This window comes from Saimiri boliviensis, chromosome 21 (assembly GCF_048565385.1).
Source record: "Saimiri boliviensis isolate mSaiBol1 chromosome 21, mSaiBol1.pri, whole genome shotgun sequence".
Classification (NCBI taxonomy): Eukaryota; Metazoa; Chordata; class Mammalia; order Primates; family Cebidae; genus Saimiri; species Saimiri boliviensis.
The window spans coordinates 5,621,044-5,637,693 of record NC_133469.1 but is presented as its reverse complement, the minus strand read 5'-3'; the positions used below and the strand labels follow the sequence as shown (position 1 = coordinate 5,637,693).

The 16,650-nt window shown below is 51.2% G+C and overlaps 1 protein-coding gene across 5 annotated transcripts in view; it reads right to left on the bottom strand.

Moving 5' to 3' along the window:
• TBC1D22A (TBC1 domain family member 22A) overlaps positions 1-16,650 on the bottom strand; it is a 366,614-nt gene that overhangs the window by 165,747 nt on the left and 184,217 nt on the right. For all 5 annotated transcript variants that reach the window (XM_074391214.1, XM_003932758.4, XM_074391215.1 and 2 more), the window contains one exon: positions 1,054-1,163. In XM_074391214.1, coding sequence (XP_074247315.1) covers positions 1,054-1,163 — 110 coding nt within the window. The remainder of the gene's footprint in view (positions 1-1,053; positions 1,164-16,650) is intronic.

The window sequence follows — 16,650 nt, the reverse complement described above, 5'->3', positions numbered from 1 at the left end:
ATCGACCCAAACTGTGCTCTGGCTTTGACTGTCCTCTATCTGACAAGTCTCGCTTTGTCAGCAAATTCACTGTCCCCTGAAACCTACTTTTTCCCACCCTTGGGCTCAAGTGTCTGTCCCCTCATGCCATACTTACCCTCCCTCCCCAGTGAGCTTCTGGAGCAGGCCTCACTCTTACTCACCACTATTCCCAGGTGTGGAGCACAGCACCTCCCAGGAAGCAGGTGTCTAGAAAGATGTGCCAGCCTCAAATAAACTAAGATGCCCCACACCCACTCGGGGGCCCGTCCATCCCCCTCAGCCGTTCCTCTGTAGTATCAGCTGGTTCCAGTCCTCATTCCTGATCACCTACCAACAAGGCCCTTCCCAGGCACTATGTGGGATTCTGCCCCGACACCATTCCATAGGATCAGCCCTGTCATTGGGAGACCTGTGGCTCTTCTACAGAAATCTCAGCCATTAACCCTAGCTAACACAGAGACCCACAGAGTCCCCGCTGTGGTGCAGGGGACCACACCAGCTCATGTTGCTCTCTGGAGACAGGCACGGCTGCAGCATCCCACGCACCTGGAGCCCCGGCCACAGGACAAGAGCTCACGGCTGCAGCGTCCCACGCACCTGGAGCCCCGGCCACAGGACGAGAGCCTGGTGTTAAAGACCAGGAGCTGTGGCCCCCAATCTGAGGCCCTTTAAGGGGGGATCTCGCTGAGCACAGCCGGCCACACACACGCAGCAACCGTGAGCTGTCCCATTTGGTGGTGGTGGCGGCAATGGTCTGCAGGCAGCTGGGTAGAGGGGATGAGACCCTGCACCTCGCCTTCTTGCGGGGCGCTCAGCAGGACGTGGGGACCACTCCCAGAATAGGGCACACACCCTGTTCCTCACACTTCGTCAACCCTGAGGGGTCTGTGCTGGGCCAGATGTAGCAAAGTGAGGTTTCAGAAGAGACTGCGCGGCCACGCTGAGACTCAGAAGCAGCCCAGGCACCAGGCTCTCTTCACCACGGGAGCTGTGGGCGTGGGCCAGGTCCCCGTGGGCACCTCGGGCGCTCACCTGAATGCCGTCCAGTAGCTTGCTCATGCACCAGTAAGTGTCGGCTTCAATGTTGCACAGCACCTCTGCGGGCACGCCGGAGACGTCCACCGCGTCCACCTCCTCTGCCTCTGGGCGGCGCCGAGCATGCAAAAGACAAGGAGACTTAGCCACATGGGACCGCGACCCACGAGGAGGCCCACGGAGCCAGAGCTGCACCCACATCCGGCTCCCTCCACCCGCTCTCATCAGTCTGGCTAAATGACTCATGCAGTCTTCTACCTCATCACTTAACGCTTCTCAATCTTAACGCCTAATTAGTTGCAGATAATTAATATTCTGAATCCTCTCCAATTAATTAACATAATTAATATATTACAAAGTATTGCTTCTCAGGCATTTCACATCCTAATGAGAGAAAACAGAATATATTGCTTAATCCTCACAGAGATCTGAAAGGTTTTTCATAAGATTTTGAAAACTCTGCTTCGGATATATTTACAAATTCAATTGGCAATAATTCCTCTAAAAACCTTTTTCCAAAGTTAAGAGTTTCCAAAACTACACAGGGTAAATAACTTCCATGCTATGATCAAAAACCCCAGAAAGCTCTAACACAGATGTGCTTCCAAGAAAGAACAGACAATGGCGCTCTAAATAATTTCCTTCTTAAAATATAAAAAAAAAAGAGAGAGAGAAAACAGAGTCTAAAAGTTTTTAAAATGCAAAACAGATGCCTAATTGAAATGGCTCATCAGATACTTGAACAAACTAATTTTAGATCCTTACAAAACTGCTGTCATCCAGCAAAATACTCATAAATGTTTTAAAAATTATCTACCCTACAAATTTTTTTTACTTAAGTTTGATTTGCATGGCATCTTCGCAAGGAAAATGTTCTTTAAGACAAGAAACAATTTCAGCCTATAACATCTTTAGAAAGGTCTAAGTAGACAACAGTCACAACAACGATAAGGAAGAGAACGCTGATGGTGCTGACTGCGGGCTGCCGGGGCGCCAGGCCATCTCCTGCGCACTGTGAGCGTGTGCTCCTTTCAGCTCTGTCACCACTTTGCTGTCACCACCCTTGAGCCCCTGACAATAGTGAGGTAAAGGGGTGCAAGGCCATAGCTATCCCGAGCAGCCTGGTACACGTGGGGAGAAGGGTACAGAAGCAGCCCCACCTACTGGTCCCTGAGTCCTGGTCCCTACCTGCGCCCCGAGGACTCAGAGGCCCACCGCACGTTCGTGCTGCGCAGTCCTCATCACACTGGTTCCTCAGTCGCAGCCCCGCCCATCGCTAACTCACACTGAAGCGTGTGACTGGGAGAGCCGGGATGACACGCCACCTCCCACGGTCCTTGGTTCACCTCAGAACCAGCAGGATAAAAGGGGAAGAGCGCCTCCGTGTCTGACCCTCCAGCAGGAGCGAGCCACCGGACACGTGAGGGCCTGGACAGGGAAGTGACAGCCCTGGACACATCCAACATGGCAGGGCCTGCGAGAACGCGGGAGGGTGGGCGGATTCCAGCCATTTGCACGTCACTCCTCTCTCTGGGGAGGTGGGGGTGGACCCTCAGTCACTCCGTGGGTATTGCCTTGATTTGGTTCTGGGTTGTGTAAACTGAGAGGGAATTCATCCGCCACGAAATCCACTCTGTAGCATGTGCCACGCAGTGGTCTTCAGGGGGTCCCAAGGCTGCACACGTATCACACTAGTTCCAGAGCATTTCCGTCACCACGGAAAGAAACCCCGGGCCCTTCAGCAGTCGCTTCCCACTTCCCACCCCTCGCCTGGCAACCCACTAACCTGCCTCTGTCTCTATGGAGCTGCCTATTCTGGACGTCTCACGCTGCTGGCATCAGGCTCTGCGGCCCTCCGTGACTGGCTCCTTCTCACTGAGCACAACGTCCTCAAGAGTCACCCCCGCAGCACGCGGTGTCAGTGCCCCACTCCTCTTCACGACTGAGCGGCACGCCCTCTAGCCAGGCCACACCACAACTCTGCCTTCCTCCGCTGCTCGGCCCTGGAGGGTAACAGGGACACAGAGAGCCGGTCCCCTGTGTGGGATCTGTCCCTATAACACCAGGGACAGACATGAGTGACAGACCTGATACCCTCAGGAAGGTCATGAATTAAAGGGGAGAACGAGTGACTTTAAAGATTGGAAACCTCAATGCTGGGTGTCAGAGTCACCCAGGTGTGGAGAAAATGGATGGGCTACTCCGGGGCCCCAGGCTTGTGAAGGACACCATTGTCCGCAGCACACAGGGCGCACCCAGGCCCTCACTCTCTTGGCCATGTTTTCACCAAGCCAGGGACTGGAAGGCAGGGCCCTGTGCCCCTTCCCTCGAATGCAGGGCTAGGCTGACAAGTGTTGCTGGTTGGCCACGACCCTCCTCTGTCCTGACCCTCCTCCCAGCCCGGGCATGTCCATGACACCGGCATGCTGCTGGTGGCTCTGTCTACACACTGGCCCCCTGTGGGACTGCAGACTCTCCCTCCAGCACGTGGCAAGGTGTCTGGCCTCAGAACTCTGCTGGCCCAGGAGCCCGGGTTGATCTGAGCGCACCCTCTGATGAGAGCCCCACAGGATCTCCCAGGGAAAGGCCCTATCTCCTATTTCCCACGGCAGCCCAGGAAGGGAGGTGTCACCTCTGCCACTTCACAGAGGCAGAAACGAGGCCTCCACGCGCTGATCAGTGTGCTTTGGAAGGCAGTGGTGGAGTGAGCAGCCTGGATCCAAGTCCAGCCCCTCGTAACGCCTTTCCCACGGGAAGGAGTGGTGGCAAAAGCCAGGCGCACGACAGGAGTGTGAGCGGCCTCCCCAGGGTACCACTTCCTCCCGGGGAAAACAGTTTCAGCAGAATCAACCCAACACTCTGCCGACCTGGAGCGGGTCTGATTTTATTTCCCCATCTCAGGGAACTGAATCAGCCACAGTAATCGGCAGGTTCGTTTTGAGAAGCTGCCCATCGATGGACCCTCTTTCAAGGGCCTCCCAAGCATGGAGACATTTCCTCAGATAGAATAAGAGTAAACAGGGAACTAAAGCCTCGCAGACCTCGACAGCCTCTCCTCAAGTGCACAGACGAGGCTGGGCTGTCGCAGCTCTGACTCCCAGAGCCAGGCGCTGCATGCACCAGGCAGAGGCCTCGCTCTCTTGGTCTGTTTAGCTGGCTTGTTATTTTATCTGAGGAAATGTCAGTGGCCTATTCTAGGTGTCATTTCTCACAATGGGCCATTTGTTACTCTTCAAGGTAATGAAGTAATGGCATTTAACTCAGAGAGCCTCCAAGGCGATTTGTCTTCTAAACGCCAAGAGAATTGGAATTACCCTTATTGTTAGAATGAGATAAATATCCCCCGCCAGAGAAAGCATCCCCCACTTTGGCAAAGGCACACAGAGTGGCACAGGACAGTCTGGACTTCAGGTTGTGACAGCAGGGTCCAGGCCAGGACGAGCTGCAGAAAACCCTCCTGGGCTGGTGTGTCTGGGCCCTGGGAGACAGCCTGGGAAGGTCCAAGACCACCCAGAGGAGCCCCGTCCCAGGCTGTGTGGCCCAGACAGAACCACAGACAAGGTCAGCAGGCTGTGCTTGGCTTCCAGCTGTCAGATGCTGGTCTACAAAACCATCTGCCCGAAGGACCAGCGAGAGTCCACTGCGGGATGAGAATGGGCTCTGAATCAAGACTCCGAGATGGCTAACTGCCCTGACGCATTTTCATTTAGGACCATCCAACTCCAAAGGTACATGCTGTCCACCAGGCACGCTGCCACCCGTGGGGCCAGGAGGCAGGGAGACTGAGCAGGGAGACACGGGAGCGAGGCATGACCCGGGAGCCTTGTGGCTGGGGCCTGCATCGACCAGCATGGGGATGGTCACCGCCGGCCAAACCAAACCACAAGGAGGTCAGGTTTCTCTCTAAAACGTGTGTCACTCCAAAGAAGGGCAGCGAGGACAGCACTGACACCAATGGAAAGAAAGAATTTTCAGCTAAGATCACAAATGAGAAAAGAAAACACAGACACGGTAATTCCAAGCAATCCCAGGGTTCAAAAGAAGAAACACAATTCAGAGAAAAAATGATCAGTATCCCGGTAAAAGCAGAGTAGGGAGACAGAACCCGATGCCAATCGATGGACGGCGGGGCCTAATGAAATGGTGGCCGTGGCTGTGGCCCTGAGGGAATGCGCAAGAGCTATGAGGCCTTGGGAGATCTGGGCTTAGAGATTTCTTTCTGAGCCACGAAAATATGTGCAAGCTGCCTCGAAGCAGCTGGATGCAAGGAGGTGGGTGACTCACAGGGCACCCCTGGACTGTGGTGAGGGCAAGGGAAGATGTCCCGAACGTCAGCTTCCTCCCAGCCAGGAAGGACCGGCTGGCCCCTGGGAGCCATGACAAAGATGGGACACTGTGGGGACTTTCTAAGGTGACATTTTTGCGAACATATAATTAAAAATAATGAAATTTAAACAAACTTGTTTCCATCTGAAATAGAACCTGATTCTATCTTTTTAGTTTCCTCATGTAATTAAGAACTAAATTAACGCCGGCATGTCTAACCGTGTTCTGGAACTGCATGTGGCCCTTTCTTCCCCTACATTAGCCACAACACCTCCCTACAAGGGGCAGCCCCGTCCCCTGGGGACACCAAGTTGAGAAAAGCATGAGTCCTGACCCCAAAGAGCTCTCGGGGTGGTGGGGGGCCAACTGCACAGGCTAACTACAAGGGGAACCTGGAAGAGGCAGAAAAGGTACTCCCACAGCCTTTTCCCACAGGGCAGAAGATCAGAAGGCCCGAGTGGACCACAAAACATGAAGTCACGGGATATAAAAACAGACACTGAATTAAAAACCATCTTGCTTGCCTTCTTAGGTCATAGAAAGGCTTTAGGGGATGATCTAACTAACCTTCTCTGAAATGCTGCCCGGCTATAGTATTAAGGAAAAAAAACCAATTTGTAAAACAATCCCACCTTTATCAACAGCTCCGTTTACATGGAACACTAGCACTGCATCCACATAAAGGCACACAGAGGAGCATCATCTAGGGACGCCACACATGGGCGCGTCCAAACACTCCTCCTGCAAGGTCGGGGAGTGGGGCGGGAAAGTCTCACTACTTTCTGCAGAAGGGCATATAGTAAAAGGGAATGTGGATTTTCACAATGAGCAGTTATTTCTGCAATAGAAAAGAATAATGTTTAAGCCACTTAGAACAGTTTAGATAAGGCCTGTCTTTTCCTCAGAAAACTCTCCCTAGAGCAGAAGATGCCACGGGTGGTGGCACTGCCCTAGTGAATATTCTGAGAAACATACAGGGCATTTTGGGGTCAGAATGAGTAGGGTGAGGGGTGCTGCTGGCAGTCAGTGGGCAGGGCCGGTGCTATGAGGTGGGGAGAGTGCTGCACAGTCACCACGGCCAACACGAGACGCCACCAGCCCGTGTGGACGGAGGGATGGAGGAGCGGATGATGGATGGGTAGGTGGGTGGATGAACCGGAGCTAAGTATACAAAGTTAATTTTTTGAAATGGAGGACACTTAGCCTGGTCAGGAGAAAACCACATGGGGATATAACTGCCACCCTGAAATATGCAAAAAGCTGTTTTAGGGAAACAAAGAGCAGAAATTCTTGGCCCCTCTTTCCACATCCAGAAAACAAAAAGGGTCCGCAGATTAAAGGAACAGAAGGATGGATGTGCTCAAAATCCAGAAGGTCCTGGTGATGAGGGCTGCCCACCCAGGACCTCCGGCCAGGCGGTGAGGACGCCTGACTACCCAGGACCTCCGGCCAGGCGGTGAGGACGCCTGCCCACCCAGCACCACCGGCCACACAGTGAAGACGTCTCCCTGCCAACGGATGAGGCACCTGTGTATTTCCAAAGCAGGCCTTTCTGCACGGGAGCCTCCATGTCCATACAGGAGCCCACTCCATCCAAAAGCCCCCAGTGGGATCAGCGCCCACAATGCACAGGTAAGGAGGCTACAGGTAATATGTCCAGGTCCTGTGCTAGGACTGGGTCTACACGCTTCTCATCGGGTTCACAACGGGACCCCACACAGCACAGAGGCCTCTGACTTGGTAAGGAGCGTCCGTGCTGGAGCTTACCTCTTACAGTTCCAACTCCAGGAAGGTCTGACTCCATAAATCAAACAACAACTCCATGGCCACACCACGAGTGTATGGCCTCCTCTTCTGTCATTCAGCAAAACAGCCTGTCATCCCAAGGCCACCCAAGCTCTGGGTCTACTAAGGGGCTCATTCCCCACACAGCCCCGCATCCCACCTCCATGAGACAACGTCAGCCTCTGAAACTGGAGCAGAGGACTGGAGTCTTACCTTGTAATTACCAGGAGGCACTCAAAAACAAAGAGGCTTGACAAGGAGTTAAGTCCTCTGGCAAACCAAATGGAAGAGCTTGGTAATAGGGAAAGGGGGAAATCCCTCCAATTTAAACAGCTTATTTCATTTCAAAGGATTCCAGGACACCGTTACCAAGGTATGGGAGCAGTCTCTGACAGCACAAATGCTGTAGGTAACAGCCAGCCCCCTCAGGGAGAACCAAGGGGGGCGGGAAGCGAGCTATTGTGGTTATGACTACATTAATCACCTACACTGTGCAAACCCTGCAATAAACCTCTTCACTTAATTAGGAGCTTAACTGGTAATCAAAACTGTTCTGTTTGATAAGCAGATGAAATTGCTCTATGGCTCTCATCTTCTGCATTTCCCAACTTGGGAGTTTTACACTGGAAACCCTGGCACTTTGGTGAGAGAGATTTGAACACTTCATTACATCTGGGTTCCGGGATGGAGAAAAACGTCCTGCCTTGGTGAGAGTAGCATCACAACTCAAGACTATAAATTCACAAAACTCTGGTTCAGCAAAAACAACGAACATTATGATCAAATTGCTTTAGCGGTGGGAATGTTTAATTCTAATATAAATAACATCCAACTCAGTCAAGGTCACACAGACTGAAACACCATCACGGTGCACAACCCTGCTCCATGGCTGTAAGCGCGCAAGGATCGGCCACCTGCAGCCCACCAGGGCAGGCACACGGAGGGAGGGCGACACGTCAACAGATGATCATCACAGGACAAGGACAACGCCTTCAGCGTGGCTGGACAAGGTGGCGGCGTCAGGCCAACTCCAGGAATCAACTGCCGGCCCCCAGAGTGATCCCAAGTGATGAGAACCAGCGCCATCTTCTCACCAGCAGCATAGCTGTTTCCCATCCCACCACCCGCAAGCAGACCCCCCAGCGAGGGGTCTCCAACCTCAAAACCCAAAGCAGGAGGCCTTGGGGCCTGTGAACAGGACAGCGTCTATAAAGCAGCTGGTCTACTTTTGGTATAAAAAAATTGGTACCAAACTCCATGTGGAAAAAGGTCTGCAGACAACAGTTGGGAAAAGAACAACAGTGGGACACATGCCACGGCAGAAAGGAAGGAACCTTCTCTGTCTGTCACCATCCTCGTTTTCATGATGTCACTTCTGCAAAAAGCAGAATCCCAATCTCATGGCATTCTTGTGGCTTGCCTGGAACTTTAATGTTCAATAATGCTACGAGTAGACATTTTGGTTCATACAAAAGCTATTTGGTGAAATAATGATTTCTATTAACAAATACCAAATACTTCTATGTGTGAGAACTGTGGGACAGGGAGAAAGGTCAAGTTGAAACAAAGAACATCTTAGTGCCCAGAAGAGAGGCTGTGTGCATGTGCTCCTGACTCCCTGACTCATGTGTTCTAATGCTTTTGACTGGTACAGGGAGATGCAGCTCACACAACTATGCATGAGCACAGAGCCCCTGGCATTCCAACCAAGCCTGGAGGGCGGCAGGATCGGACAGAGCGCCGGTTATGTGAAAGAAGCTCGCAGCCGAGGAGGAAAGGCTTGTGGAGAGTGTGACGAGGCGGCCCCAGAGACTTCCCTGTAGAGGAACAGGGAGCGCCAGGAGACAGCTATGCTAGAGTGGTACCCTCAGCACAGGGCCCCAGGAGAGTGCTGTGGTTGTGGGAAGTGTGAGGAGTCAGCCCGCCACGCATGGGCAGGTGTTGGGGAGGGGGTGATGTGCAGCCAGTGCTGTGGAAACACAGTGGGCACAAGCAGGTGGAGATGCTGCCACCTGGGGCCTGCTGGCCCAGCATGGCTGAGGCACATGAGGAAGGTGTGGGTCCATCACAGCTGCCCATCCAGGCGGCAAATACACTGCTGGGGAACCAATCAACTGCACCATCACAAAACCCCACACTGCGCCCCCCACCGCAAGGATGGGACGAGGCAGACAGCATGCCTGCTACTGAGCTGTCGCCACTGCTCAGGGCTCTGCCTGTGTCCTTCCATTCCCCACCATGGGGAGAGCATCTTAGGGTGGGACTTGCCTGCCTGCCTGCCTCCTTCTCCAAACCGGTCCAGCATCTGCAGGAGCGCCTAGACCCCCAGCAGAGCTCCATAACACCTGGCACGTAAGGGAGCAGCCGTGCTCAAGAAGCTCCGGTCTAGGAGGAAAAGGAGTCACACACACAATCGGAGCAAGACCGCAGCGGAAATCATGCCCACGTGTTCTGTGAAGGATAAAAAAAGGTAATCGCAGCTGGGCGTGGTGGCTCATGCCTGTAATCCCAGAACTTTGGGAGGCCAAGGTGAGATCAAGAGATCAAGACCATCCTGGCCAACATGGTGAAACCATGTCTCTACTAAAATACAAAAATTAGCTGTGTGTGGTGGCACGTGCCTGTAATCCCTGCTACTCAGGAGGCTGAGGCAGGAGAATTGCTTGAACCTGAGAGGCGGAGGTTGCAGTGAGCTGAGATTGCGCCATTGCACTCTAGCCTGGCGCCTGGCGACAAAGCACGACTCTGTCACCAAAAAAAAAAAAAAAAAAAAAAGGTAATCCCACTGTCTCAGTCTCGAAGAAATATTCAAGTCACCGCTAGATTTAAGACAAGATACCAAGTCTGATTTGCTTTTACTAATGACAACACAAGCAACATTAAAATGAAAAACAACTCATTCTAACAGAGGGAAGCACTATCTCACACAATGTCACAGGATAACGGCTCTGAGCGCCTCCTATAAGAAAAAGCTTGTTTGTTGTTTTCTGAGAAGGCAAAATAACTTTGCAATTCTGAGCACCCTTGAAAAGCATGTCTCCGAAAATTACAGGTACAGCTTCTCAGGAAAACAGAAGGCACACCTGATGCCCATGGTCCCCAGGCCCTAACTGACCCCAGTCATTCCTGGCCCTCTGCAGGTCAGAGGCAAGAATTGACGAACTTTCAACTCCACTGTTCCCACCCCTCTGTAGGTCAGAGGCGAAAATGGACAGGCTTTTGTCACATTCGCTCCTGGCCCCCCACAGGTCAGAGGCAAGGATGGAGCAGGTTTTCACCTGGATTGTTCCTTCCTGCTCCTCTGGAGGTTGGAGGCAAGGATGCAGCAGGTCTTCGCCCTGACGGTTGCTGCTCCTCTGTAGGTTGCAGGCAAGGTATCCACACCTCCCAGAGCTCTGGTGTGGGGCTGGCACCTCCCACGTGCCCACAGGTAAAGGCGCCCCTTCCCACCCCTCACTGCATTAAAGGGTGAGGCCCCTCGCCTTTTCCTAATGAGGACAGGAGCAAAACACATCCGGCTAAGGAAGACCTTCCTCCTGATTCCATGTTTCCAGGTAGGAGATTCTGCAGACACACTCACCTTTCAGAAGGATGACTGCAGAAATTTATACAGAGAAGCTTTCTCAAGTCATAATAATCTGAAAGCACAAACTGATCATAAATCAATCCATTAAATTGATTTACTCCCTTTATGTAATTAAGTCAAAAATAGTTCCTCAAAGGATAAATGGGTCTTTAAATCAATCAGCAGAATGTTCCCACAAACAAATCATTAATAATGGGCCCGGGTGGAAAGAAGAGTGACCAACACGAGGCTCCAGGGCTGGCCGCGTGACAAGGAAGCCACACACGGAAACACAGATCCTCAATATCCTGCTCCCCGGAACCCCATGGATACCCAAAGCCGTGGATGCTCCAGACCGTGATATGAAAGGATTTCGTAATTTGCACGTAATCCATACGAATCCTCCTATACACCTTAAATCGGCTCTAGATTACTTATACCACCTAGTGTCTCATAAATGCTATGTAAATAGAGGTTTACAGAATAATGACAAGAAAAAAGTATCTACATGTTCAGTACAGATGCAATATTGTTTCATATATTTTTATCGAATCCACACACACAGAAGCCACGGATCTGAAGGGCTAACTGCATTCCACTGTGATAAAAACCCACAGCAAAAGGTCTCTGCAAAGACGGTTCACCCAGGGCGACAATGAAATGTGAGCTCAGGGCTAACCTCAGAATCCTTCTCATGTACGCTTAAATATGGGTACACAGCAGGGCAGAAAAAGGTCTTCTAGACAAAGGCCCAGGACAGAAGAAAAAAACTGGTCCAGCTGGGCGCGGTGGCTCAAGCCTGTAATCCTAGCACTTTGGGAGGCCGAGGCGAGTGGATCACGAGGTCGAGAGATCGAGACCATCCTGGTCAACATGGTGAAACCCCGTCTCTACCAAAAGTGCAAAAAAATTAGCTGGGCATGGTGGCACGTGCCTGTAATCCCAGCTACTCAGGAGGCTGAGGCAGGAGAATTGCCTGACCCCAGGAGGCGGAGGTTGCGGTGAGCCGAGATTGCGCCATTGCACTCCAGCCTGGGTAACGAGAGTGAAACTCCGTCTCAAAAAAAAAAGAATGAGAGAAAAAAAAAAAAACTGGTCCATACTGTATTTTAAAATTTTAAATGAGAAAGCATTTACAAGTCATTACAGGCAAAGGATTAATATTATTAACTTACACAGAATTATTTCTCAATAAAAATAATCTAAGTAAGCTTACTAAAAATTAGGAAAACACCCAAAAAAAGATTATGTATAAAAAAGCCAATTAAAATAATGAAGCAGTGGTCAACATCATTAGTTATTAAATAAATTCAGTAAGATTCACCAAGCCTACCAAAAAAACTGGCCAAGATGCCAAAGTCTAACTATTCCCCACTGATGTAAGTAACGAGAAACACACACTGTGAAGCAAAACGACCACTCAAAACACATGTCTCCATTCGCTGCTGCAGAGAAGATGGATGCACTCTGCAAAACAATCTGATAAAGTATGGCAAAGCCTTGAAAATCCACAGTGCTCAGCGGAGCACAGACAGTGCACCGGTACCGAGACGGGGGCCGTCGGAACCCAGGAAGAAAGCAGTCGCAGGCCCTGCACTTCCGTGGTTCACGGCCTGGCCCCCACACCAAGTGAGAATGCGCGGGGTGTCCACCCCCCACCCCCGGTCAGACGCCGAAATGGCACGCTGGTGTGGAGAGGGTGCCCTTACACTTTACTATTAATAATGCAATAAGAGACCGAAAAATACACCCACTGCAAAACACACCACAGGTTCCTCTGCTGTTCACATGAGGTAGCTGGCATCTAAAAGTGCTGCCTAACTGGAAGAGCTTGCTGCTCTAAGGGACAATCCAGCTTTCACTGACGGCTCCAGCAGGATGACTTTGGCCGAGCCACTTACGGAAGCCTAAGTCCCTTGCCTCCTCAATCCCTGGTCTTCAGTAAATCACCCCAATGCTCAGCTCCAAAGTTCTGCTCCTGTTTTGGTGCTGCTTACGCCCCAGCCCCACCACTCACAGCAAGAGCGGACATGCGGTTCGCCAGTGCCCAGCATTGGGTTTCATGCGTGAAGATCAAGCAAGGCTGTGGCCTCTTTCGCAATTCTAAGGAGCCTGTGTGAAAGGCTGGCTGTGGCCACTTACAGGGCAAGACCTTGCCAAGAGTCAGGTTGGCAACTCGGCCCCTCAGCCCTCAGTGCCCCTGCTGGGCCTTCCATCTGGAATTGATACATTTCAACACATTCCTACATTCCTCCTTGTCTATCATACCCAGAAAATGGACCATAAAAATCAGGTTAAAAACTGCTTGCATTGTAACTATCCCAGCTGGATGGACACAATCACAGAAGGATATGAGGTTACTGTATACAAACGAATCTGAACAGACACTGTGTATACAATGTTTCCATGTATTATGGCACAAAGCCACAGGAAACTAAGACTGCTTCCTTTCAGGATGTTTTTCCAAGGTACTTCTGTCTGAAGAAATTTAATCAATTGTACGGCTCTTCAGTTTCTCAACAAAAAGAAACATGATCCACTGAAAGAACACATGGACCAACCTTTCACAAAGAGGGCCCTTCCCGTCCAGCTTCTCAGGCCATGCTGGTGGCCAAGCCTTCGTGCTCTGCAGGCCTTCTGTAGCTGGGGAGCACCCGAGGGGCCTCCGCACGCCCAGAAGGCACTCAAAAGGCATGACTGCAGAACAGCCCCACAAATAAACATCTTCCTAAGTGACAGATACCTGTATAATTTGCAAACAGCCCTGCTTGTTCTCCACTCCTGCCCTAAGGAGGCTTCACACAAAGAAATGTGTTTCGAACCACCAGCCTCCCTGTACAGAACAGCACAGAACCAAGGCTCCAACCAACTGCACAGCCAATCACTGCACACCTGCCAGAAAATCAAATGGATGCCGCTGGCAGCCAAGGAGGGGCAGGAGCCCAACCCTCACATCAACAGGCAGCTGCACTGCCCATACTCAGGTCCTGGTGCTCTGCTATCACAAGTGAACATCTCAGCACCCCACGGAAACATGCATGACTCCTGCTGGACCCAAGATCATAGCACATGGAAGGAACAGTGGCAAGCCAGCTCCTGAGAGCCTTCAGATAACAGGTGTTTCCTGTGGGCCCAGGCCCATGCCCTGCTCCTGCGCCTGCCTCCCCACTGCTGAGGCAAAGGCTGGAGAAGCTCGCTTATGGCAACAGCCCCACCGTGTCCTCCCCAACACGCAGCTTGGAGGCACGAAGGGGAGGTGCCTGGCCCCAGAATGCAGAAGGGTCTGCTCAGCCCAAAAGCCCCGTGCCGTGCCCAGAGTGGCACCTGGGTCCAGAGAAGGCCCCGACATTATAGTTGGTAAAGTGCCCTGTGCACGTTGATTCAAGGATGAAAAGAAAGGAAGACCCGGACCTTCTCAGGCTTCCAAAATGGACTGTGTCTTGGGTTTTACACTTGCTAAGGTTTCTCCTTTCCTGAACAGTATGTGTAGAACTCACCAGGAGCTGGGGACGGCACAGGAATCAGTGCCTGCTCCATTCAGAGCCAATAAACTTGGCTGGGAGAAAGCCGAACTCCATACAGTCATGGAGGCCTGAGAGCTCCCTGAAGGCTCCCTGGGCCTTCCCAGCTTTGGGCACTGCGGGACCCAGGGCAGGCAGTGTGATGGGCACTGGGTGGCCCAGGCAGGGGCTATACAGCATGTCCAAGACGCCATGGGGTAAGACAATCAGGCACTGATTTTTTAAAAGTCATTGTCAGCCAGGTGTGGTGGCTAACGCCTGTAATCCCAACACTTTGGGAGACCGAAGTGGGTGGATCACGAGGTCAGGAGTTCAAGACCAGCCGGCCAATATGGTGAAGCCCCGTCTCTACTAAAAATACGAAACTAGCCGGCCTCGGTGGTGCATGTCTATAATTTCAGCTACTCGGGAAGCTGAGGCAAGAGAATCGCTTGAACCCGGGAGGTGGAGGTTGTGGTGAGCCGAGATCACACCACTGCACTCCAGCCTGGACAACAAAAGTGAAACCCTGTCTGAACAACAACAAAAATTTGTTGAAGTCATTGCCACAAAAAACATTTTAGGAACTCACAATACTAAATAAAGAGGGAAATTAGCCACAGATACAGCATGTAAAACACAATCAGGATATCTGTTGGTGTAATTTTATTCCAATTTGTTTCTGCACAGAGGTTTTGTTCAGCTTTTATATGACTACAGTTGCACTGTAAATACAAATGTTTGTCCTGTTGAATCTGATGTTTGTAATAGGGACTGCCCACCTTATAACATGCTCTTTGAAGCCATCCCTCAGGATGCTACACGATCATCCGAAGAACTGCAATCTCCCCGTCTACACAGCCAGCCACACCCCTGCTCTGGGATGCTGGCACCATTTCAAACATCTTACTATTATAATAAAAAATGCCCAAATAATACTCTTTTCTAAATAAAGTATGTGGTCTGCATTGAGAGAGATTTCCTTAAGAAAAACATCTCAAGTGAAACTGTCAGGTGAAAGAGCAGAACATTTTATTGAAAGATGTTGGTAAAATACTTGAAAGAAGTGTTGCGAATGTATTTTACAGCCAGCAGGGCCTAAGATCATCCTCCTCACTGATCCCTTAGCAGCTCCATGACCTGCTTTTCTGCTCTGCTCCCCGGGAAGGTAAAATATCTCATTTCAGTGAGATCTAATTCACATTCTTTATTTTCTGGTAAAGTTTAGCTGTTTTCCACATGTTTGTGACTGCTCCTTAAATCTATTTTTGATTCATATAGTTCCCAGCTCATTTTTGATTCATATGGTTCCCAGCTAACGCCATCAAGAGCAGGAGGGGTGGTAAGGCAGCAAGTAATGATCCCTGGCAGAAGCCAGCTCTCCCTGGCTAGGATCTTAGAGACATTCGTTTCTCCTTCCTGACAGCACACTCCCCCAAGGCCAGAGGCCTGCAACAGTCAGCCCCACTCAGCGACTTGCCAGAGGCCTATGAAGTGTGTGTTCAACCACCTGCCACAGACAAAATCTGCAGGAACCTGCAGTGACTTTTGGAAAACATGCAGGAAACCAAGCAATCCAACTCACACTATCTGGATAAATCTGTCCAAACACACACTCAGGGCCAGTGCGGTGGCTCACACCTGCAATTCTAACACTTTGGGAGGCCAAGATGGGTGGATCACGAGGTCAGGAGTTCAAGACCAGCATGGCCAATATGACGAAGCCCCACCTCTACTGAAAATACAAAAATTAGCTGGGCGAGGTGGCATGCACCTGTAGTCCCAGCTACTTGTGAAGCTGAGGAAGAAGAATTACTTCAACCCAGGAGGAGGAGGTTGCAGTGAGCCAAGATCGCACCATTGCACTCCAGCCTGGGCAAGAGAGCAAGACACTGTAAGGCCGGTTGCCTCGCTGGGAGCCGGATGGACAACACCCACCCGTCTCCACGTCTAGTAACAGCGTTATCATTGCAGACGACTTACTCAGCATCTGGTTTCTCCATGCGGGCTCCCCTCACCCACTTCTGCATTCTACTTCCAGATCTATATCCAGCACTGGACTATGCACTCTCAGCACTAAACTACGCATTTGAACCCGCCAAAATTTTAAAAATCCCGCTATGCCTTACCCAATGGCAGCTTGCTCCATACGTCCTTAGCCAGCCCACCCCCAATAAGTCCTACCTCCCTACCTATGGTGGCTCGCCCCATCCGGGCCCTGTCTCCCTACAACTAATGAAATTGCCTATGCTTTGTTTCCCCAATATCCAATCAATCGCCTCTAACCCCTATAAAACCCACTGCCCTGAGAAGTTAAGCACGATTTCTCTGGCCCCATCCCGGACCGTAGAACCTCCTCGCCCGGGAGCTGAATAAACTGGATTCTCATTTTCGTATATTGGCCTCAGTTTCCTCATT